Source organism: Theropithecus gelada, chromosome 6, assembly GCF_003255815.1.
Source record: "Theropithecus gelada isolate Dixy chromosome 6, Tgel_1.0, whole genome shotgun sequence".
NCBI classification, from domain to species: Eukaryota; Metazoa; Chordata; class Mammalia; order Primates; family Cercopithecidae; genus Theropithecus; species Theropithecus gelada.
Genome location: NC_037673.1, coordinates 72,139,322 through 72,164,858, shown reverse-complemented (window position 1 = coordinate 72,164,858; position 25,537 = coordinate 72,139,322). Strand labels below are relative to the sequence as shown.

The 25,537-nt window shown below is 39.4% G+C and overlaps 1 protein-coding gene across 4 annotated transcripts in view; it reads right to left on the bottom strand.

Annotated features, from left to right (window-relative positions):
* The window catches only part of IQGAP2 (IQ motif containing GTPase activating protein 2), a 310,751-nt gene that overhangs the window by 19,687 nt on the left and 265,527 nt on the right, over positions 1-25,537 (bottom strand). For all 4 annotated transcript variants that reach the window (XM_025387819.1, XM_025387820.1, XM_025387821.1 and 1 more), the window contains 9 exons: positions 23,342-23,491; positions 19,648-19,811; positions 16,671-16,895; positions 15,354-15,494; positions 14,910-14,994; positions 14,238-14,470; positions 11,611-11,743; positions 5,699-5,801; positions 4,994-5,135 (listed from right to left, as the gene is read on the bottom strand). In XM_025387819.1, the coding sequence (XP_025243604.1) occupies positions 4,994-5,135; positions 5,699-5,801; positions 11,611-11,743; positions 14,238-14,470; positions 14,910-14,994; positions 15,354-15,494; positions 16,671-16,895; positions 19,648-19,811; positions 23,342-23,491 (1,376 nt within the window). The remainder of the gene's footprint in view (positions 1-4,993; positions 5,136-5,698; positions 5,802-11,610; positions 11,744-14,237; positions 14,471-14,909; positions 14,995-15,353; positions 15,495-16,670; positions 16,896-19,647; positions 19,812-23,341; positions 23,492-25,537) is intronic.

Below are 25,537 nucleotides of genomic sequence, written 5' to 3'. Positions count from 1 at the left end.
CCTAAATCCGAAAAATTCAAAATGCTCCAACGAGCATTTCCTTTGAGCAGTGTCAGCTCGCAAAAGGTTTGGCATTCTGGAGCACTTCGCATTTGGTGTGTGTGTGCATATGCACACACACATAGAGTATATAAAAACTGTCTCTGGTCCATGGTAAGCACTACATAGGTGTTTGCTATTATCATCATCTTCATCCTCATCTAATGAGTAAGAATTATGAGACTAGCATGGAATTAAATTTACAAGCATAAGGATTAACAATGCCTCAAATTCTGCTACTGTGGGGGCCCCCATGAAGATGAGCTACTCATGACTGGAAAGCTAGTGACATTGTAATTAAACTTAAGGGCATTTCTGAAAGTTAAGAACACAATCTGTTTAACAAAAAAGCAGAATAGGTTTTTGATAGAGAAAAGCTAGGTATTTTCACATCCCAGTTGCTCTGCATTTCATGTCTATCCACTTCATAACTTATAAAAGTCACTGTCTTAGTTAAATTTGGTTCTCTAATGAATCTCAAGAACTACATCTTATGCTTGAGTTTCAAATTTGGTTTATTAGCTTGGAAAAAAATCATTCTCATGAGGGTGTTCAAGTCAATATTTTAAAGGAGTGGTCCCCAATCTTTTTGGCACCAGGGACAGGTTTTGTGGAAGACAATTTTTCCACGGACAGTGTGGGGGTATGATTTCAGGAGGATGATTCAAGTACATTACATTTATCCTGCACTTTATTTCTATTATTATTGCATTGTAATATACAATGAAATAATTATATAACTCACCATAATACAGAATAAGTGGATGTCCTGAGCTTGTTTTCCTGCAACCAGCCAGTCCCATCTGTGGATGATGGGAGACAGTGACAGATCATCAGGCATTAGATTCTCATAAGGAGTGTGCAACCTAGATCCCTTGCATGTGCAGTTCACAATAGGGCTCACACTCCTATAAGAATCTAATGCTGCCACTGATCTGATAGGCGGTGGAGCTCAGGTATTAATGCCAGCGATGGGGAGCAGCTGTATATACAGATGAAGCTTCACTTGCTCCCCTCCTGCTGTGCGGCCTGGTTCCTAACAGGCCATGGACTGATACTGGTACTTCTAGACTTTAGTTTCCCTGCCTTAAAGAAAAAGACTCAGTTTTCAGGTTCCCTGTCAATGCTGCACTTTGTAATTATCTGTTAGTATCAAGATTTTTCAAATATGTACTTTAAAGGAAACATATTTAGAAGCAGGGCTTGACTAAAATCATAGAGCTAATTCTATTAAATCTTTTGGGCAATACCCACATTTCACTTTCAGGGATGGCTAACCACTCAGTGTTGATTTCAGTTTGTTACCTACATTGATCACTGGGCTGCTTAGTAAAGTGGTTGGCCAACAGTAAGATCTCACAGTATGCCAAGAGGAAGGCCTTTGAGCATAAAAGACTTAGGGCCTCTATTAAAACACTGACCTCAAGCCTTTTTCACATAAATGGAAAAGTAGATCCTAAAATTCACATATAACTGCAAGAGACCTATTCAACTGCAAGACTAAAACAATCTTGGAAAAGAAGAAAGAAGTTGGAGGACTTCCCTATTTCAAAACTCACTACAAAGCTACAGTGAGCAATATGGTGTGGCACTAGTACAAGGATAGACATATAAGTGAATGGAGTAGAATTGAGAATCCAGAAATAAAACCATACATGTATGGTCAATTAGTTTTTGACAAGGGTGCCTAGACCATTCCATGGAGAAAGAATAGTCTCTTTAACTAATGGTGCTAGGACAACTGGACATCCACATGCAAAAGAATGAAGGTGGGGCCAGGTGCGGTGGCTCACGCCTGTAATCCCAGCACTTTGGGAGGCTGAGGTGGGCGGATCACGAGGTCAGGAGATCAAGACCATCCTGGCTGACACAATGAAACCCCGCCTCTACTAAAAACACAAAAAATTAGCTGGGCATGGTGGCGGGTGCCTGTAGTCCCAGCTACTCAGGAGGCTGAGGCAGGAAAATGGAATGAACCCAGGAGGCAGAGCTTGCAGTGAGCCAATATCGTGCCACTGCACTCCAGCCTGGGTGACAGAGCGAGACACCGTCTCAAACAAAAAACAACAACAACAAAAAAGAATGAAGGTGGACACCTGTCTCACACCACACGCAAAAATTAACTCAAAAAGGGTTAATAGACCTAACTGTAAAGGCTAAAACTATAGAACCTTTAGAAGAAAACATTAGGGTAAATCTCACAAGCAACGACAACAACAACAAAAAAAACAGATAAACTGGACTTCATCAAAATTAAAAAAAAAAACACACTTGTGCAGAAAAGGACATTATCAAGAGAGTAAAAGAGAACCCACAGAAGGGGCAAAAATATTTGCAAATCATATATCTGATAAGGGTCCAGTACCCGGAATATATAAACAACTCTTACAACTGAGGAACAAAACCACAAACAACCTAATTTTAAAATGGGCAAAGGACTTAAACAGACATTTCTCCAAAAAGAATACATAAATACACAAGTGGATGACAAACATGGAAGGATCCTCAACATTTTTGGTCATTGGAAAAGTACAAACCAAAACCACAGTGAGATACGACTTCATATCTTCAGGCAAAAGTTCAAAGACATAGAGTGCAGACTAGTGGTTGCTAGGGGCTGGGCAGCAGCGGGGAATGGGGAATGACTCCTTAATGCATACAGGGTTCACATCTGATAAAAATGTTCTGAAACTAGACGACAGTGATGGTTGCACACTGTGAATGTACTAAATGCATGTACGCTTTAAAATGGCTGAAATGGTAAGTTTTATGTGTATTTTACCACAATAAAAAATAAACCCACTGCTGGCTCTATATAGTGTGGTGATTAAAGAAGTGGATAGTGTTTGTTTCCAACACACACTGGGGACTGGGGGAGAGCCACACAAGGGCCGAGGCTGGGTAATGGGTAAGGCAAACAGGACAACGTCCCAGGTTTCCCAGGCTAAGACACATTGCTTCCAGACAGGCCTGACTTTTATGGTTTTATCTTTAAAATGTGATTTCCTAGAATTTGCAGAATCATTGAGACTGGTGCTCAGGAATAAGTATAAATATATATGATATTCAGATGATCTGATACTTCGAACTACTCAAATTGTGATTCTCAGACATCATGCAGACATTTGAGTTGACTGCATTTAGAAAATAATGTTGAAATAGCAGACAAAACTAATTAAGAAAAAATTTCTTCCCATTACTTCTAAAGGACAAAGCTTATGAGATCATGGGATACTTGCCCTAATTTCATTTACATGGCAAAACCACACAATCTGTATTTCCAGTTATCTTTATAATTGGCACTTGTTCAGAGGAACCCAGGGTGGAGACTTTCTCCCCCTTTCTCTCCTGCCCTGTCCTGAATTGTCTCCCTGAAAGTTTGATCTGCCTTGGTAATCTGTAGTCAAAAAGAACTGCCCTCAACTCTTGTGAGGCCAAGGGTAAGTCCTAGTCCTGCAACTTGGTCACGGTCCTACTGTCGAGCTGTGCTCTCCACCCCTGTAAGACAGAGGCTGTTACCAGCTTGCCCACTGTTGTATCCCAGTCTCAAGCCCAGTGCATGAACACAGAGTAGGTAGACAAGCATTGACCAAATGCTGCATGACCAAATGGAGCCTCAGATGATCTGAGGACAAAATCAACAAGCCTAAGAGAAGAACATATCAACACAGCACAGTGAGGAAGTTCTTCCTGTTGTTTTCATAGATGATTGAATGTTTAAAAAAAAAATTAAGTGGAGATGAATGCTGTTTTCATTCACATTTCAAGCACACTTCAGCACATCAGTGGCAGGAGAGAAAGCTCTTGCCACAAATAAAAACAACCTCAGAACTCAGGACAGGTAGCTTGGAAGTAATATGTGAAGTATTGTTTCAACACACACTTGTTCCCTTTTGTCCTCATTTTTCCACTTCCAGTTTCCATCTCACCCCAATACAAAACTGTTCTAATGTACGGACACGCACTCTCGGGTCTGTGTAAGTTCTTGAAAACTGATTGCTTGGTCAGCGTGTGCTTTTGATTTATGGTGTTGTATCATGAATCTCATTCTCTTTCTTACTCTGTGTGTAAAGGATGGATGTGGAATATCCTTGATTCTTTGATGGAGAAAAGATAGTATTATTTAAAGTGTGAATGCTTCACTTGAAGTCTTTGGTGGCAGGAAGTAGGGTACAAATAAAGTCAAAGCTGGTAAACATATCCAGGATCAGTTTAATAGGAAGGAAGGCCAATAAATCAGATGCTATCATAATGTCTTATCGTAGGTATGTGTTTTTACATGACTCTATACTGGAAATTAACGTTGGTTAACTGGATTTCCTTACTAATGTTCTGGCCACTCTGTAATAGATATTTCTCTTCAGTTACCTAAGGACTTATGTAAGCTGAGTTAATCATTTCTCAAAGGAAAAAAATCAAATTACTACATGGAAAACTAAAAACCAAGGAAGGTGTTGTAAACTATTGTAATATTTAATTCCTTCCTAAATTCTACAGTCTATTATCCCTCGATTAGATGTTTGATGGATAAACATAATAGATTTCAACGTTCACAAACTTTTTTTTTTGAGACTGAGTCTTGCTCTTTTGCCAGGCTGAAGTATAGTGGCACGATCTCCACTCACTGCAACCTCTGCGTCCTGGGTTCAAGCAATTCTCCTGCCTCAGCTTCCCGAGTAGCTGGGACTACAGGCATGCATCACCACGCGCAGCTAATTTTTATATTTTTAGTAGAGATGGGGTTTCTCCATGTTGGCCAGGATGGTCTCAATCTCTTGAACTCGTGATCCGCCTATCTCAGCCTCCCAAAGCGCTGAGATTACAGGCGTGAGTCACCATGCCTGGCCAATGTTCACATACTTTTAAATAAATTAGTTGGGATTTAGCCTTATTTGAATTTGCATGGTTTAAGATGTGCATTTGGAGACATGTGCCCTTTAATCCCCAAACTTACTTTATCATGAGGCTTCGGCTATCTATAGCTTCACCGTCCTCTATGTCATATTTGCTTGCCAAGACAAGAGAAATCTCGGTCTTTGAAAGCTGACTTAATGTATTTGCCTTGTTAGGGTCATTGGGGTCAACTGCTCCTTCTCCTGTAAGGAAAAAATCCTAGTGTTATTTTTACAATTCACTCTTTGTGATGATGGCACCAATAACATAACATAAAAGTTCTGTGGGAAAGACAGGCTCAGTAATTAAATGGGAGATCATGGTCTTCACAAAACCCACATTCTCCTATAGCTAAAGTGGCTTTTAAAATATCGATTGAAAAATTAAAATGACATGGGACATAGGTATTTCAAATACAAACAAATTACTAAAAAGGATAACTGTTAATAAAATTATTTCTCATTTTCTAATAAATTTGGTTCTTTAACGATGCCTTCTTTCTGTATAATACGGGTTGACAATTCCTTTTTTACATATCTGGAGCTTACCTTCAAAAATACTGAATTATTTTATAATCCCGGACTCTATCAATTATAGAACTCTCACTGTAGGAAGGGGCAAGTGTAGTTGTTATTCTTTAAATATGCTTAAACATTCAATTCCAAAAGAAACTGTTTTATCTAGGATAGGAAAACCAACCAACCAACCAACCAACCAACCCTATTAAACAAAAACCAAGGGATAGGTAGAAGGAACAAGCTCTTACCAAGAAAAGATTCCACGGTTGGCACCTCTCCCAGCGACCCCAGCAATTCACTCAGTAAGTCATTTTTTTCAGGGGCAATTGCATCCTGGTGTTCCAACAGGAGCTTTATGTAGAAAGCAACACACACACAAAGAAAAAAGTAAATTCTCAACTGTACCATATTTATATGAAATTTTTCATAATGTCCTCCTCATACTATTTAAATCTTAAACACAAGTATGACATTTATAAAAATCAGAGACATAGAGACAGTTTTTATTGTATCTTAGAGGGAAGTACCTACTGTACATCAAGAAATTGTAGCGAGAAACATGTTCATAAACCCTTTTTCAGCAAGGTCTGCCAAGGAGTAGCCTTCTACTACCTGATCTCTGTGCTTCGCTCTTCCTCCATAGAAAAAGTCAAAGTTGGGGGAAAGAGTCCAGAATGAGGCAGGTCTTTCAGCTAACGTTGGTAACAAACTGGAAGGGCATTTACATTTCTATGCAGTAATCAAACACTACAGTCATTTTCTTCTTAATCACTACTATTAGCTGTTTCAATCTGTCTTGCAATGAAGATCTCTCCTGGGTAAGGACGTAAGAGACCTAGATGTCCTGAGTGGTTTCCCCTTTCCTGATCCTAAGAAGGCCCAAAGATGAGTAACATCTGTTGGGGTGTCTTGCCAGGTCTTAGAGGAAACAGCGTTAACTCCTGAGGGGTAGCAGCACTTGGGGGAAACCATGAAGGACAACACATCTGGTTCTTGTTTTTTTAAAAATTTAAACAAATTTTAGCGGAGTTGGTTTAATTGTTACAACCTTATACACGAACAGCAACACATCTGTTTTTGCTCGCATTTCTAATTACATTGAAACAACATTTCCAAAGTATGGAACTAGTAATCCTGGAGACAGGAGGTAACATTTGTTGTTCTGAGCAACTATTTTTTAAAAATCCTGCATCATAATGAAAAGCTAGTTCCTTTTCCATTTTCAATCTTTTTTCCAACAGCTTTACCAAAATGAATTCAGATACATCAAATCCACTCACTTAAAATGTACGATGGAATGGCTTCTAGTGTATTCACAGAGCTGTGCAACCATTACCACCCTCTGACTGTAGAACAGTTTCACTACCCTAAAAGAAACCGTGTACCCATTGGTAATCACTCTCCATTATGTCTTCTTTCTATCCCCTGGAAACCACAAATATACCTTTATGAATTTGACTACTCTAGGTACCTTATGTAAGCGGTATTTGTCTTTTTGTGACTGGCTCATTTCAATTAGCATAATGTCCTCAAGGTTCCTCCGTGTTGTAGCATGTATCAGAATTTCCTTCTTTTTAAAGCTGAATATCGTATTGTATGAATATAACGCATTTTATCCATTCATCTAGTGATAGACGCTTGGCTGTTGTGAACAATGCTGCTATGAACATGAGTGAACAAATAACTCTTTGACTCTGCTTTCAATTTTCTGTGGGTATACTTCCAGAAGTGGAACTGTTAGATTATGAGGTAATTCTGTGTTTCATTTTTTTAAATCGATCGTGCCGCCATACTCCAGCCTCTATGTTTAAATTTTTGATGAACCACCATACTGTTTCCACAGCAGCCGCATCATTTTACATTCCCACCAACAGGGTGCAAGGGTTACATTTTCTTCACATCCTTCTCAACACTTATTTTCAGTTTTTTTTTTTTGGTTGTTGTTTGTTTTGTTTTGATATTAATCATCCTACTGGGTGTGAGTGGTATATCCTTGCAGTTTCGGTTTTGATTTCTCTAATTATTAGTGATGCTGACCATCTGTATACTTCTCTGGAAAAACATCTGTTCAAGTCCTTTGTTCATATTATAATTGGGTTGTTTTGTTGTCGATTTGTAGGAATTCTTTATATATTCTAGATATTAACCCTTTACCAGACACGTGATTTACAAATATTTTCTCCCATTCCATAGGTTATCTTTTCACTCAGTTGATTGTGTCCTTTGATGTGTAATTGTCCAATTTTTAAATTGGATTATGTTTCTATCATTGAGTTGTAGGATTTCTTTATATATTCTGAATATAAGTCCGCAATCAAATACATTATTTACAATTATTTTCTTTCATTCTCTTGGTTGTCTTCTCAATTTTTTTTTTTTTTTTTTTTTTTTTTTTTGAGACAAATTCTCGTTCTGTTGCCCAGGCTGGAGTGGTTCACTGCAACCTCCACCTCCCAGGCTCAAGTGACTCTCATGCCTCAGCCTTCCAACTAGCTGGGATTACAGGCATGTGTCACCACACCTGGTTAATTTTTGTATTTTTTAGTAGAGACAGGGTTTCTCCATGTTGGCGAGGCTGGTCTTGAACTTCTGGCCTCAAGTGATCCACCTGCCTCAGCCTCCCAGTATGCTGGGATTACAGGTGTAAGCCACTGCACCTGGATGATTTTTTTTTTTTTTTTTTTTTTAATGAGTCAAGGTCTCATTCTGTCACCTAGGGTACAATGGCATGATCATGGCTCACTGCAGCCTCAAACTCCTGGCTTTAAGGGATCCTCCTGTTTAATTCTCTCGAGTAGCTAGGACTATAGGAATGCACCACTACACCCAGCTAATTTTTTTTCCTTTTCTGCAGAGATGGGGGCTCACTATGTTGCTCAGGCTGGTCTCGAACTCCTGGCCTCAAGCAATCCTCCCGCTTTGGCCTCCCAAAGTACCAGGATTACAAGTGTCAGCCACCATGCCTAGCCTCAATTTCTTGATATTTCTGTTTATAGCTCAAAAGTTTTCAATTTTGATGAAGTCTAGTTTATTTCCTTCCTTTGCTGCTTGCGTGTTTGGTGTCATATCTAAGAAACTACTGCCTAATCCAAGGTCACAAAGATTTACTCCTATATCTTATTTCAAAGAGATCTATAGTTTTAGCTCTTCCATCTATGTCCATGACCCATTATGAGTTCACTTTTTGTATAGAGCGGAAGGAAGGGGCACAACTACATTCTTTGGCATTTGAATTTCCAGCTGTCCCAGCACCATTTGAAGACACTATTTTCCCATTGAACTTAGTCCCTTGTCAAAATGAATTGACCATAAATGCGATGGCTTATTTCTAGACTCTTGATTCTATCCCGTTGGTCTTTATGCCTAACCTTATGTCAGCATAGCACTGTCTTGATTACTGCCTTTTCCATTCTCTTCTCATCTTTAAGATCAGCGAAGGGGAGAGTATCTGTTTAATGCTAAATTTTTCTTAACATTTCCCTGACACATGCAGGGTTGTTAACAAAGAGAGAACACACCTCAGATGCATAACTTCAAGGCAAGGAAGTGACTGTATCCAACTATTTTGTTTTCACTATTCTTATTTTCTTCTAAAGTTTCTGTGTATGGCAAAGCAGGCTAGTTTTTCACTATAGTAGAGGTACTTTGTTTTAAAGCAAATAAATTATGTGTTGTTTTTAAAAAGGTGAGTTGATTTAAAGAAAGGCATTAAATAAATAATAGAGGTGATACAAAGACTGGGCAAAGTCTGGAAAGGCGGTACATAAGATGTTTTGGAGGGAAAATTAAGAGACAAGAACAAAATATGCAAGATGGATAAATTTATGTTCTTGTTCTCTGATGAGACAGGGCAACTGATTTGGCTGTTTTCTTTGAAAATGATTTAGGTGGTCAGCTTCTACCTTTTATTCTGACAAAATTTCCTAGTAACTTCTTTTTAAAGCGCTTATTTTGAAGTTCTTACATCTTCCTTAGAGAAAGGGGCAAGCACATGGCCACAGGCTTGGCAAATCCTGCTACTGCTGTGCTTGTGTCTGCACACGGACGCCTCCACACAGAAGACAGACAGTAAACAGGACAGTCTTCCTATGAAATTACACAATTTCCCCACATTACATCTGCTTCCAACCTAACACAGGAAGGAATTCCAAATCGGTCACAAGCTCTCTTTCCTAGGATTGAATTCTGTTTTCAATTCTTGTTAACAAAAGAAGAGACTATTTCTCCCTAAAGACTTCTAAGACTTCTAAATTAATACGGTAACATTTTCTCTCTGCTACTCTCAGGAAAGAATCTCTCACTCTAAACAAGTACTCCCCACCATTTTTCTTGCATGTGGATATTGCATTCAGCAAATGTGCACCCAAGATGTGCACATTCTTTGAAGACAGATAATGTACCATAAAAAAAGACAAATGGGTCATTGCTCAAATATAAACAAGTCTGTCCAATAGATAATTATTTTCGTAAGTAATGCATTGCTAGATTGCTGGACAGTTTTCCTTGTAATTTAGGGTGTTTATATATAGAGAAAAGAAGGATAGCCTATTCATTTAATCAATACGTATTGATAGCTTGATGTAAATGTCAGGGAAGTTCCCTGTTCCAATCCTGAAAGAAGAAAATCAATACTAGATTCAATCTTTCCTTCAAACCTACATTCAAGCTTTAGTTTCTTAGAAGAGCTTAATAATAGACTGAAATTTTAAGCAGCTAACCTGCCACTTGTTAGTATGTCTGGTTTGATGGGGGCTGGAGCACAACCTTTGAGAACGTGTATTTATTACGCTTTCCCCTTAGTTGTCTGTATAATCCAAAGTTGGGTGCATCCTTAACTGAAGCATCTAGAACTCGAATGTGCATCTGAATCCTCTGGGATCTTGTTAGAATGCAGGTCCTAATTTGGGAGGTCCAGGGTGCATTGCTAATATATCGCCAGGACCTTGCTTTAACTCATAAGGTCTGAAACTATTCTTGAAAAGGTTACCTTTTAAAAACCAAGATTTTTCAGGAAAGAAGTTCCAATTGATCTTAAAAACAAAACAATGCAAACCCCTCAATGATTAGCTTTTTTAAAATTTTAATGTTTGCAAAGCCATCTAAAGCCTCCCAATTCCTTCCCCATGCCACTGAGCACAGTGCCCTGCACCCGACAGGTACTTAATAGATGCTAATGGCTGACAGCAGTGATGTCTGCATGCAAACCAGATGTAGATGTCATGGCACAGCACATGATGTGAAAAACCGCCTGCTTTCAAGAAATGGCGGTTTCCAGAACAATGGAAGTGATTCTTCGCAGAAGGCTACCACCATTGGGTGATAGTTTCTTGTTTTCTTTGCATAGCCTGTTTACTGCCTCTCTATGTTAAAACATTAGAATAAAAAGAATATTCTCATTTCCCTCAGAAAATTACTGGAAAAACTGAGAGGGTTCCTGGAAGAGGGGAGAGACAGGGTGTGGGTCGAGATAGCATGGCTTTGGCTGATGAGAACACCATAGCCTGTCCCTGCCTGGGGCTTAAACTGCACATTTACAATCTGGCTTTATTTTTATTATTTATTATTATTATTTTTTGAGGCAGGGTCTCGCTCCATTGCCCAGGCTGGAGTGCAGTGGTATCATCATAGATCACTGCAGCCTCAGACTCCTGAGCTCATGTGATCCTCCCACCTCAGCCTCCTAAGTAGCTGTGACTACAGGCATGTACCACTAAACCTGGCTAATTTTTAAAAATTTTTTGTAGAGATGAGGGTCTCACTATGTTGCTTAGGCTAGTCTCAAACTCGTGGGCTCAAGCGATCCTCCTGCCTCAGTCTCCCAAAGTGTTGGGATTACAGGCATAAGCCACCATCCCAGTAACAATCTGGCTTTGTAAATGGATTATGCCAAAAGTACACTTTCTTTTCTGGGGAAAAGTTTTATTAATACATAGGAGTCAGGGAATAAATATATCATGTAAAAATAGAATTTTCTTGTTTGGGAGAAGGAGTTTTATTACTGTATAAGAGTCATGGAATAAATAATTGAGGGATTTTTAGGGTTAAGAATATGAGTATTAGCACATGTGTACAATAAGTCCTGTAGAGATTAAACATTTTCAAGATAACAGATGCTTAAACCATAGGTCCATTGCTAAGACGCCTCCCCAGCCCCACTTACTGAATGTGTGCTGATGATTTCTTCTATTGAAATATAAATGACTGGTTTGCTGACTGTCACCAGGTCTGTGTATTTGTCCATATTAAACTTCTCTTCTGGCTCAGGGACATTACATGCTTCTTTGAAATATTTCCTAATACAGGGGGAAAAAGTCTTAAGATAGACTCAAATGTGTGCATTAAACAGTTTCATCAAAATAGATAGGAAAATTTGAATGATGACATGTACTTTGTTCCCAACTCAAACCTTGAGAGGACGTGTTACGGCTTCTTTCAGGCTGGCTCCTGGCTGTCGGAGCTGCATCCATGTTTCTGGATATTGGACCCAGCTCCTCAAACAGGACTGGAGAGAGTGGCAAGGGCTTCAGGCCCTGTTTGTGACTTAGTGATATAGTGACCTATGCACAGGTCATCTTAAAAATGTTACTTTAAAAATGGTCCCTGAAACTTAAAATAAAAAGTCAAAAATGATAATTCTTGATCTAAGAATCAAGTCTCTGTGAGGACTACAATAGAAAAAACAATTAGTCAAATTTGCTGCTTTAAACAGCACAAGCTCCTGGGCCTGCATCACCCTAATCACCCTTCAGAGCTTCTGTTACCAGTTTGACAAAAATGAGATTAAGTCTACTCTTCTTTGTTGCTGCAAATATCTGCTGGCTGACGGAAAGACTGTTAAGGCTAGACATCCAGACACATAACATGTCCCAGTACTCAGACCCTAAAAAATCCATTTTAAGCTATAGCAAGTTTTGACAGAGATCAAGAAAAGTGAGACATGCTGTGATCACAGTTTAGTAGTTCTATGTATTCTTTGCCTAAACAAGTCTTGTGCAGGTCGAATATATATTTTATTCTATAAAGTTGTAAATGTTTCATATGCCTGAAATCATTGTTGGTATCTCTCCTATGGGCACCAGGGTCTTATGTACCAGAAATGACCTCTGCTTTCCCAGCCAGAGGCTGGGGGAGGTTAAACAGCAGAGCCCCGTTGTGGGGAGCATGTTCCCATGTGACAATCAGTTTTCCTATGCTGCTTTGGTTATAATTTTTTGTAGATTTCTGAGAAACACAAAGGACAAATATGAGTGGAAGAAAGGACGAGTTTAGAAGAGGCTCACTTCTTTGGTCTTGTTTTTTTTTTTTTTAAATAAAGAGTAGCTGGGAACATAAATGACTGATAGGAATAACAGCAGTTAAAAGTTCATGAGAAATGTGGGGAATGGATATTACTTTGTGTGTGTGTGTATGTGTGACAGCATCTCACCCTGTCACCTGGGCTGGAATACAGTAGCACAAACACGGCTCACTGCAGCCTTGACCTCCCGGGCTCAAGTGATCCTCCCATCTCAGCCTCCTGAGTAGTTGGGACTACAGGTGCATGCCACCACGCCTGGATAATTTTTAAAATTTTTTTGTAGAGATGAGGTCTCCCTATGTTGCCCAGCCTGGATATTACTTTTTTAGTCGGTGAGAAGAATGAAAAAATTGCAGCTTGAAAAATCAACACTTTCTGTAGTAAGAGGATTTGGGGTAATTTTCTCACAAAAGACCACCAATTCTAAATAGAAATGAATAATCATGAACTACCTTTGTTTTCAGATAAGTCACTCACCCAGAGGGAGACTGAGGAATAGGAAATAAGTTTCCAAGTGAGGATTTAAAAGAGGCAAAATTGATGTTATACTTCTATGGCCTGTTGATTAAATGGCAGACATGAGAACAAACATGACAACAGGAAAGTGCTTCCTCAGAGCTCTAGGAGGAGTGAATCTGACTACCAGACTCATGCCTTTCTTGTTAATGATTAGTGATATAACTTGGAAACACAGATCAATAGAATTAAATCTTCTTAAATGTGTCATTAAGAAAGGCTTGAAAATAGAACAGAACATATTCACATATACAATCATCAACAAATATAAAATCTGGGCTTTCCTAACCTTTCAAAATCAAGTATTCCATTTCCTACTACAGTCATCCCTTGGTATGTTTGGGGGATTGGTTCCAGGACCCCCATACACACCAACATTTGTGCATAGTCAAGTTTGAAATTGGCCTTGTGGAACCATGTATGTGAAAAGTCATCTGTCTGTATATGTGGGTTTTGCATCTCATGAATACTGTATTTTCTCTCTGTCTTTGGTTGAAAAAATCCATATATAAATAGACCCGAGCAGTTCAAACCTGTGTTAATCAAGGGTCAAACGTATTTGATGTAGATAAGGCAAGTTCTTCCTCATAGGAAAACTTTTTAAAAATGATTCCTCTCTTCTTAAGTTGAAAAAAGCAGAAATCTGCTATTTTGATTTTTAAATTCTAGGTACTAGAAGCCTGTAGCCTACAAGGAAGAACAAGCATTCCATTTTGTCAGCAGCAGAAATAATACGCACAGAAAAGACTCAGTGTAATGGGAGTGCAGCAGTTGGGGTGGGATGGGATCGCCAGGCAGAGGCAATCTTGCCTGCACTTCCCTCTCTCCTCTTTCCCCGAGTGGTTGGTAGAAGAAATGCTTGTAACCATCTGGGGTTCCTGTCCTCCATGCCCACTCTAGCTCTGGGCACAGAGCACATATTATTCTTGCCTACCATTCTTGCATGTTTCTCCAAAACTAACGGCCCCTCTCACCTGAATTCCTGATACGTCTCTGATAAATAATTGTTCATAGATGAGAGATGCTCATTTTCTCCTTCAAACAGCTTGTTGGAGGCTGCATGCTGAAGAACCTTGGCCACCGATCCTAAGTTTCTCCTTTGGTCAGAATTTATCTGACCTCCAGCTGTCATGTCGATGATATCAAAGCCATCTGGAGCTACAATGGCTGGATTCATGTACCGATAGTACAGGAGGTTTCCAACAATCTGGAGTGATGTAGAAGTGCAAGACCATTTTTAAGAAAGAAAACTCAAGAGTTTTAGTTTAGTTTTTTTTTTTTTTAAGATATATATTCCCTACGTTTCCCAAGAGAAAGCAGATCATTTTCTGATGTAAATCCTAACAAGGAGTTAAGTAAAGGCAATGAATACAATCGCACATTATTAATAGCATAATTTGCAAAGTTGTTTTTGATGAAAAAATGCTCATTGCCCCCAAAATGCTCTAATACAAGAATTTCAATAATGTCTAGGATCTCCAAATTAACCTCAGCTTAATCAATTATCTTGAGAGTCATTAGAAACAGAAGACCTGCAGCTTTTTATAAATAATTACACATGGGGAACAATCTTACAAAGTTATATGTTGGTAATTTTGATTCAAACCCCAGGAGAAGCTATGGTGAGATTACCCTTGAAAATCTACCTTTAATAGCTCATCTTCTGTTGCATCGGGGAATTTCTCATGGATCGAATTCTTCAGTACTTTGGCTATATACCTCAATCCATAACTACATATAAAACAGATGACAAAAGAAAATAATGGAAAAAAGGCGGAGTGAGGAAAAAACACACAGCAATTGTTCCAGTCAACTTCAGCTGAGTAGTTTTTCTAAAAATTAAACATAAGATGAGATGGTAATGGAATCACAGGACTTCCACTGATGATAATAACTGAGCTGTGTTTGCTACTGAAGTATTGCCCCTTCTTTACAGAACACTCAGGATTTAAAAGGTAAATGTAGCAATCTTTTAAAATAGTAAACACAGTATAAGGGAAAACTGCTGTCTTCACTACAGGGGCTTATTTTACATCGTATTCCAAGAACTTCCAGGAAAGAATGTTAAACTTGCTGCAAGTACAACTTACGGCAGTAGATCAAGGGAAGAAATGATAGAATTCAGGACTTTGTCGGTGACCCTTCTCAGGTTCTCAATGGAAGCCTCCAGTTTATTTTTCACTTCTGGGTATGTTAAAGCTTGTTCTGTGGTCACATCATAAGGCAACTTGCTGAAAACACAAAGGCTTTAAATTAACTGGAGGCTTAGGTACAAGCATTAATTTTTCCTGCCAAGTTGGTTCTATAGTCAAGCTTTGTATAGTGAATTGGACTTTGTCCGCTGGCACCAGTAACAAAATGTTAGTAAATGAGGGGAGGCTCCACCCTCACAGAGGGTACCTTCTGCAACTTGGAGCAGGAAGGACTTGAGGCTGTCCCTCTGGGCTCTTCTGGCAAAATAATAGGCAGACCCAGGTAATTTAGACTCAGCTAAGTTTCTTTTAATTATAAAAAGCAAATGTTCATTACAGAAAAATAAAATCACATATCATCTAAAACAATACCAAAGCAGACAACCAATTTTCATACCTTAGGGCATAACTGTCCAAATCCTCCTCTGTGCATGTATGTCTATGGGCCTCACGTGTTGATGAGTATAATGCAATTTGTGTATATAGACATTCTATACAGATCCTGTGTGGTGTATGCAATGAGCATTCTTTTCCCAGAAAAATGGGTTATTGCACCTAACTCCAACTGGAAAATATACCATGAACTTTTTCTGTGCCAAGAAATGTATATCTACACCACCATTCCAAATACTTATTCCATTATGTGCTATACCAACATTTATTTAACAAATTCCTCAACGCTAAATATTTTGACTTTTCCTGACTTTTTATTATTACAAATAGTACTGTGACAACCAGCCACATAATTACAAAATTCTCTGTGTACACTTTATTTCACAGACATCCTTTTACAGGAAACAAGAAGCTAGGATTGCTTAAATCTACAAACCACCACTTGGAATAAGCCAGTCCAACCTGGATTGTTAAACCTTACACAGTAAAGTTACTTGATTGGTAACTGTAAAAAAGTATGTATTATCAGGTGAAGAGAGAGTCTGCACCATCTCTAGGTCGAGGTTTAGAAATACACAAAGAAAACAAACAAGGGAGAGAATTATGGAAGTTGTGGCATTGGGGATCACCTGGCTCTGAAATCTGAAAATACCTTTTAGTATCAAGATGTAATTTGCATGGATATGTTAAAGGGAGGTAACATTTTGGATTGACAATTGACTATGTACTGTTTGCCTAACAAAGTTTAAGGGCGTAAATAAATACACATGTGAAAATATCAAAAAGCACAACAGAAGACCAACACCTTCCTGACTCTATTACCTGGCCTCTCCAGTCTGTGTTTCTAGTTGGTTCACCCAAGCCTTGTACACCTCTACAGGGTTCGTGTTGATAATCAGCGACTTGTCCTCGATGATCTCTTTCACCACTGCAGCCAGGAGTTGGCGCAGGGTGTTCTGTCCCCGGGCACCTCTATTGAAGCTGACGACCATCTTGATGACTGTAGGGTTACCAGTAACTATGTCCTGTACCTGGTCCACCTTCGATCTAAAAAAGCCCAAGACAAAACAAAATGGTTTGCTTCTATGGATACAGTTTTTTTTTTTTTTTTTTTTTTTTTTTTTTTTGAGACAGTCTTGCTCTGTCACCCAGGCTAGAGTGCAGTGGTGTGATCTTGGTTCACTGAAACTTCCACTTCCCAGGTTCAAGCAGTTCTCCTGCCTCAGCCTCCTGAGTAGCTGGGACTACAGGTGTGTGCCACCATATGCCTGGGGCTAATTTTTGTACTTTAAGATGGGGTTTCACCATGTTGGCCAGGCTGGTCTCGAACTCCTGATCTCAGGTGATCTGCCTGCCTTGGCCTCCCAAAGTGCTGAAAATACAGACGTGAGCCATGGCACTGGGCCTGGATACAGTTTTAAACAATGTATCTTCCCTCTGGAAGGCAAGGACTTCATGGAATTATACTTTTCTTTATGAAAATCTAAGTTGGTGTGCTTTAAAAACAAGCAATCATTTATAAGGTGTATATTTCTTTTTTCTTTTTGAGACAGAGTCTCACTCTATTGCCCAGGCTGGAATGCAGTGGTGTGATCTTGGCTCACTGCAACCTCCTCCTCCAGGGTTCAAGCAATTCTCCTGTCTCAACCTCCTGAGTAGCTGGGATTACAGGCACGCGCCACCATGCCCAGCTAATTTTTGTATTTTCAGAGAGATGGAGTTTCACCATTGTTGGCCAGGCTGGTCCCAACTCTGACCTCAAACGATCTACCCGCCTTGGTCTCCCAAAGTGCTGGGATTACAGGCATGAGCCACTGTACCCAGTCTATAAGGTGTATGTTTCTTAGATGAGCAATTTGAGGATCTGAAAATAAAGTCATAGCCTCAATTTCAATCTAGAAGGCAGGTATGAGCTGAAAATGGACCAGGACTAACAATACTGGGTGACACTGTACAAGTATCATGCCCCTGTAGTTATCAAATTTCAAAAACAACTTTCTTGATTGAATGAACTGTTTTCACTTTTTCAAATCCCACTCAAAGCTGCAATACAGCTTCTAGCCACATTAGATGGCTGAGAGAGCTTTTCTTGATTTATGGTTGCTGATTCTTTGGGCCTCTCTCCTCTCTTCCTTCCCTTTCTCTTCTCCCTCTTGACCACTTTCTCTCTCTCTTCCACCTCCTTCCCCTTTAGAGCCTGACAGTGCCTGGTTCTTATCTTATCCAGTCATTCCTTTTTATTTCCTTTGCTGGCTCCTCTTCTCACCTTTAAATGCTATTTTTGTTTATTTTTTGACTAACTGTAGGTGCTTGTAAGGCGAATGAGGGTGAATCAATGCCCAAACAAAAGAATAACTGGTCTACCAGAGTCCAACCAAAACCCACGTTCTCCCCTCAGACCTCATGTGCATGCACAGCTTCACCCGCCATCTCTCTGGGACCTATCCCCCTGAAGTCAGGAGTTCGAGATCAGCCTGGCCAACATGGTGAAACCTCTTCTCTACTAAAAATACAAAAATTAGCTGGGCGTGGTGGCGGGTGCTTGTAGTCCCAGCTACTCAGGAGGCGGAGGCAGGAGAATGGCATGAACCCAGGAGGCGGAGGTTGAAGTGAACTGAGATCATACCATTGCACTCCAGCTGGGGAGACAGAGTGAGACTTTGTCTTAAAAAAAAAAAGAAGAAGAAGAAAGAAGAAGAAAGAAGAGGAAGAGGAAGAGGAAGAGGAAGAAGAAGAAGAAGAAGAAGAAGAAGAAGAAGAAGAAGAAGAAGAAGAAGAAGAAGAAGAAGGAAAATAAAGATTTCACAGATCCCCAAAAAGCAAATAGAGCCTTAATAGCTGGGCCTTTACTCAGTCTCCCACTACCTGGCCCTACCCTATCTTTCAGGATTCATCTCCTGGTAGTTAGTAATTAAGTCACATTCTGGCTAGACTAATTTACTTTCCTTCTGGGACCTATGCCCATGCCGTTTCCACCACCATTGTGCCTTGTTTCCCTTTTCTATCTCTTCTCATAAAAATTGCAGCTATTCCTCAAGGTTTTGGGTCAAGCACCTCCTCTTCTACAAAATCTTTACTAGTCAACCTAGCTGGAATCTTTTCTCCTATCCTCTAACCTAATACATTGTGCATGTCCTTCATTTAGAAGTGTCCTTCATTTAGTACTTACCACATTCCACTGCATAGCATTCCTATTGCTGATGAATCACATTTCTCATGGGCTTACAGACACCCAGAGGGCAGAGGTGCCTGGCTCCCGTGCTCCCAAAACCAATAGGAACTAGTATAACTTAAGGTTTCCACAAGTTAGGAAGGCCACCTGAGCTAAGGACATTTCTCATGCATGTTTCTCAGTCCACTCATTATAGCTACCTATACAATTTTTACATTAACTGAGTCAGAAAATAAATTAGCAAAAGTAGCTTAAGTTCTAGTAAGAAGGGAAGACTATTTCGGCAGAGATTGCACTCTGCATTCTCACCCATTAATGGCCTTACTACTCAGAATTTTAATTAAGTTAAATGTTTTCACTGACTTTCAATATAATATTGATTTTCAGTTGTTACAGATATACAAAATCAAAAGTTAATTTGACACTACAGAAAGTATCATTGGTGGGAGAAAATGGTACTTGAATATAGCTCTAACGATATAGAAGTATTCTCAAGAAACTTGATATATTTTAATATGTGGGAATAACTTATATGAATTTAAAAATAATTTTAGTAAACCAAAGACAGCCACCACTAACAAAAGGATCTATTCATTGGTATTTTTACATACATATTTGTATACATACTTTATTTCTTCCTCCAGAGCAGTTTTAAAAAGCTTGAGAAGTAGATATTCTTCTCGCTGATTAGAGGCATAATTATACAGTGTGAAAATAACAGTATCCATAAATTTAGTGGACTTGTTCTGTGGCATCTGGAAAATCAGCTTAGCCAAGTATAAAGGGTTGGTCTAGAAGGAAAGAAGGAAAAAGAAAACAAAAAAATCCCGCAAAACAATAAGTTAATATATTATTAAAGCACAAAGCAATATCTGATTCCCTGTCTTCAATGACTTAATGTCACTAAAAGCATATAGATGAGTATATAAAATAATTTTTATGTGCCAGGTATTCATCTCTATGCTATTAGTATATAGTATAACTTTCTACTACAGTTTCCTTTAGACTGATATTATATAACTTTCTACTTTAGCTTCCTATTGTATATTAATATTTTAAAATATTAATATCAAATATTAATTACTTAATATTATTCATATCATACTATAGGAAGCTATAGTAGAAAATTATGATAGGATTTAAATGATACACACTATATGATATACTTAACATATTATATCTACTTTTCACTGTTGACCTTTTTGAGCCACATATTAAAATTTATTGTAGAGACGCAGAAGACAGGGTGGGTAGCCAACAGAATCTGGTGTCCAAAGACACTGGCAAAGCTTGGGCATGGTGGCTTGCACCTATAATTCCAGCACTTTGAGAGACAGGCAGAAGGATAGCTTGAGCCCAGGAGTTCGAGACAAGCCTGGGCAACATGGACAGGCCCTGTCTCTAGAAAAAAGTAAAAATAAGTTAGCTAGGCGTGGTGGTGCATGCATGCAGTCCTTGCTACTCCGGAGGCTGAGGTTGGGAGGATCATTTGAGCCCAGTATTTTGAGGCTGCAGTGAGACGTGATCATACCACTGTATTCCAGCCTAGACAACACAAACTCTATATCTTAAAAAAAAAAAAAAAAAAAGTGGACTAAGGGCCCAGCTATATAGACTGGCCTAGAAGGATCGATGGATGAGTAGAAGGAAATGCATACTATCTTGTCAGACTGGAAAGAACAAGAAAAGAATACATTTACAATGTGGGAACAGCAAAATGGCCACAATGTTCTACACAGAGTGAGAAGGGGGAGTGAGGTAGGGAGGTTGAAGAGAGGGGTGAAGGTCAGGACAGTTGATAAGGGAAGTGCCAGAAGACCATAAGCAAAAAACAACAAAGAACTTAAAATGGACGTGGAACCCTGTGGGTTCTGATGAGGATGGACCCGTTGGATACAGAACCAGCCTTCATGGTGATGTGGCTTTTCTCCAGCAGCTACACCTACCAGGTAGAAGTTCAAAGAGAACAATAGTATTCAGGTTACAGAGGAAAGTATGTTCAAAGAGAAATTTAATACTCCTAATCTTCATCTTCTTTCTGACAAGAGAAGAAAATTTTTCTATACTTGAAAACTAGTATTCATCTAATATACTCAAGCAGTTTGGGCAGCTTTTAAGAAACCTCAAATTCTGGTTTACTTTACCATTTAGGTTTACTTTTAAGTTCATAATGATGGGTTGAAATTTTATAAATAAGCAGCTCAGTACTTTTTCTTGATAGCTCTGTAGTGACTCTTTTCCAATGTGAAGTATATAGGAATTAGGAGAAAGGAAACTTACTCTAGGACTAAATAAAGATGTCTACTCACCATTCCTCCTAAGGTTACCTAAAATTTTTAAATTCAGTTTCACACTGAAGAGACAAATCCCCCAAAAACCTATATACTAGCTGACCTGTGGCTTTGGTTAAGAATTTTTGCTACGTCGGGTGTGGTGTCTCATGCCTGGAATCCTAGTGCTTTAAGAGGCTGAGGTGGGTGGATCACTTGAGCTCAGGTGTTTGAGATCAGCCTGCGCAACATGGAAAAACCCTGTCTCTACAAAAAACACAAAAAAATTAGCCAGGCATTGTGGCATGTGTCTGTAGTCCCAGCTACTTAGGAGGCCAAGGTGGGAGGATTGCTTGAGCCCAGGAGACGAAGGCTGCAGAGAGCTGTGGTTGCTCCACTGCACTCCTGCCTGGGCGAGAGAGTGAGACCTTATCTCTACAAAAAAAGAAGAAGTCTTGCTAAAGTGTAACCTATGGGCTAAAGGAATCCAGGTCATTTGCTTTTCTATAATTTCTTCAGTGATAATGGGCTAATGTCTCAAAAGAAGAGAAGGAGAAGAAAAATATATGATTTCAACAGAGATTTCACTTGATACAACTGAATGGTTGCACCCTTTGGTTGTACATTTTGGATTGTCTGTGGATAAAGTTTGGTGGGATTATTCTAAACATGCTCCTGTGCTTTTTCTTCTTCCCAAATGCCTCCATTTATCTAATAAACAATGCAAGTCTTAGGTCAATGACTAGATTTTGACTTGTGACAAATTCTGTCAAATTGAGAAAACTAAATTCTACAGAATCTTCAATACGCTTGAAATTTCATGGATATAAAAAATGGTAAGTGCCTAAGATTAACTTTCAAACTGGTAGTTGACTACTAAATTAGGCAGACCAAAGTCCTCTCCTGCTTAAAGTGAGCCCATTTTCTTTCTAAGTTTGCTGGCATGAAACAGTGGGTTCCACAGACAATTCTAAGTACTGTTAACCTTTTCCTTCTGTACCGCCGTGTGGTGGCCACTTGTGTGAAGATGTTCATATGTTTGAAGATGTTCTCCAACCTCTTATTCCAAGTAGAGAAATTTCAAACCTACCAAAATTAACATCGTGTTTCTCCATGAGATTCGCCACACCTTCTATTTATGGTTTGTGTAATGTGCTCTCTATACATCTACAGACAGTGACATCCTCAAAGACCTAAGCATCTCCGGGCTTTGAAGGAATTCCAACAGTGGCCCCACTCTGAGAGACATCTGACTCTTCCAAGGGAGAACTATGGATCCACCTCTTTGGGGAAACTTTTCCCCAAACTTTGCTGAAGAGGATGCTTGTTTATTTCTATCGCTATCATGCAGTTTCCTTTGTGACTAGCTGTATGTGCTAGTAGGCCTGACAGGCTGAATCAATGGTCAAACAAAACAATAAGTGATTCATCAAAGTCCAACCATAACCAGTCAAACTTATTAGTTCTCACCATCACTCAGGAAGCAATGGAAAATTACTATTCATTTAGATCACAGTAACATCATGAAAATAATAAAAGAAAAAAGAAGTACTGTTTTGAAATCCCAAACCCTCTGGGTCTTTCCCCCACAGAAGGGGAGATTGGTTCTGGTAAATATCTGTTTTTCACATACAGTTATTTTAATTTTTTCATGGATGACTGTACCTGTTTTTGTTTTGTTACTATCAGATTTATATTGTTTCTGCAGGTAACCGCAGTATAATATTGTGAAGAGCATGGGCTCTGAAGTCAAACTGCCTGCGTTTCAAAACCCTTGCTTTATCATGTACTGCATGTACTGGCTGTGTCTCAGTTTTCTCATCTGTAATGCAGGAATAACAATAGTACTTATTCTCTCGCGGCTCCCAGGGTTATGGTAAGAATTAAATGAGAGAATGTATGTAAAGCACCAAAAATAGCCTTGGTACTTAGTAGATGCTCAACACAGGGATGCTATTATAGCTGAAGCATGATAAAAGACTCCCTGTAAGCCACAGACATGTAACATAGCAGTACTCCCAGACTCAGAGTGAAAGATAAATTGTTCTTACCTGTAAAAGGTAAAACAGTTGCTGATATGTTTCTAGTGTTTTTCTCCTCTCCTTACTCAAACTTTTTATTCCTTGGTTGTCGGTGTTATTCAGTATTTCCATTTCTCCTCCTTTTTTCTTATTCAACTTTTTACTGTGTGAAATTACATCCTGTAAAAAATTGATGAGATTACTGCTTTTTAATTCTTGTACTCTTTTCCTCCTCTCTTCACATACAGGATTGAAACACACGTAATTGGAAATACAGGCATACCTCACTGTATTGTGCATTGCTTTATTGTGCTTCACAGATATTGCATTTTTTTTTTTTTTTTTTTTGCAAATTGAAGATTTGTGCAATCCTGCATTGAACATGCCTATTGTCACCATTTTTTCCAAAAGCATGTACTTACTTTGTGTCTCTGTGTCACATTTTGATAATTCTTGTAATACATAGAACTTTTTCATTATTATACTATCTGTTATGGGGCGCTGTTATCAGTGATCCTGTTTTTTTTGAAATGGAGTCTCTCTCTATCACCCAGGCTGGAGTGCAGTGGTACAACCTCAGCACACTGCAACCTCCGCCTGCCAGGTTCAAGCGATTCTCCTGCCTCAGCCTCTCGAGTAGCTGGGATTACAGGCGCCTGCCACCACGCCTGGCTAATTTTTGTATTTTTAGTAGAGATGGGGTTTCACCATGTTGACCAGGCTGGTCTTGATCTCCTGCCTTCTTGATCCACCTGCCTCTGCCTTCCAAAGTGCTGGGATTACAGGCGTGAGCACCCAGCCTATCAGGGATCTTTGATGTTACTACTGTAATTGTTTTGGGGTACCACAAACCATGCCCATATAACTTAAGTAGCAGTTCTGACTGCTTCACCAACTTTCCTTTTTCTCTTCTCTCCTTGGGCGCCCTATTCCCTGAGACAGGACGATATTAAAATTAGGTTAATTAATAACCATACGATGGCCTTGAAGTGTTCAAGTGAAATTTACACATCTTTCACTTTAAATGAAAAGTTAGAAATGATTAAGCTTAGTGAAGAAGTTATATCAAAAGATAGGCTAGGCCTAAAGCTAGGCCTCTTGCACCAAACAGCTAAGTCGTGAATGCAAAGAAAAATTTCTAGAAAGAAAAAATGCTACTTCAGTGAAAACATGAAAGATTAAAAAAATCAAAATGGCCTTATTGTTGATATGGAGAAAGTTGAGTGGTATGGATAGAAGATTAAACCAGCACAATATTCCTTTAAGCCAAAGCCTAATCCAAAGCAAGGCCCTAACTTTCTTCAATTCTATGAAGCCTTAGACAAGCCAGGAAGCTTTGGAAGAAAAGTTGGAAGTGGGCCAAGTGTGGTGGCTCATGCCTGTGATCCCAGCACTTTGGAAGGCCAAGATGGGAGGATGGCTTCAGGCCAGGAGTTTGAGATCAACCTGGGTAACAAAGCAAGACCCCATCGGCACAAACAAATTTTAAAAATAAGCCAGGTGTGGTGGCTCATGCCTGTGGTACTAGCTACTCAGAAGTCTGAGACCCACAGTAAGAAATACATTTTCCATATTTTATTGGTGAACACACATACACCCTCTCTCTTACTAATGGTACGTGCTGATATTTTCTATTTGCTTTTATTCTATTCCACTTCTAAAGATTACTCATTGTGACACACTAAATTGATTTCATGACCCTAATGGCACATGACTCATATTTGAAAGTCGCTATTCTAGAACACCTCCCCTGTCACTTGGCATTAGTTCACTGTCCCAGAGTAAGTGGCAAGAAAGTTGCTTTTCCTAAAACTTCTTCCAGATTTTTGACTGAGCTCTTAGCCAGACCTCTACATGAGGACTCTACTTGCACATCAGGAATGCCGGGCCTGTATCCTTAGAGGGGCACTATGGTCAGTGTGGACAACAGCATTTTGCTCTGCATGCACTACTTGCATCTGTCACCCTGGCTCCTTCCCACCAAATACCAGCAGGGACTCCTAGTCATTTTCACAGCCGACATGTGCCCGCCCTCATTTCCAGTTGCCACTGGGGATAAGAACCACTGTCAGGTCTTGCCTAAAGGGTAAGCTCTAAATATGTTTACTTCCTGGCACCCCATTCTCCCATGGCTGGGGTCAGCCTATTGAGCAGCCGGGGTCCAGAGCTCTAGGAAGCTCTCGAATAAGACAGTTCCATGTGGCTACATCCATTGCCTTCCAGGCC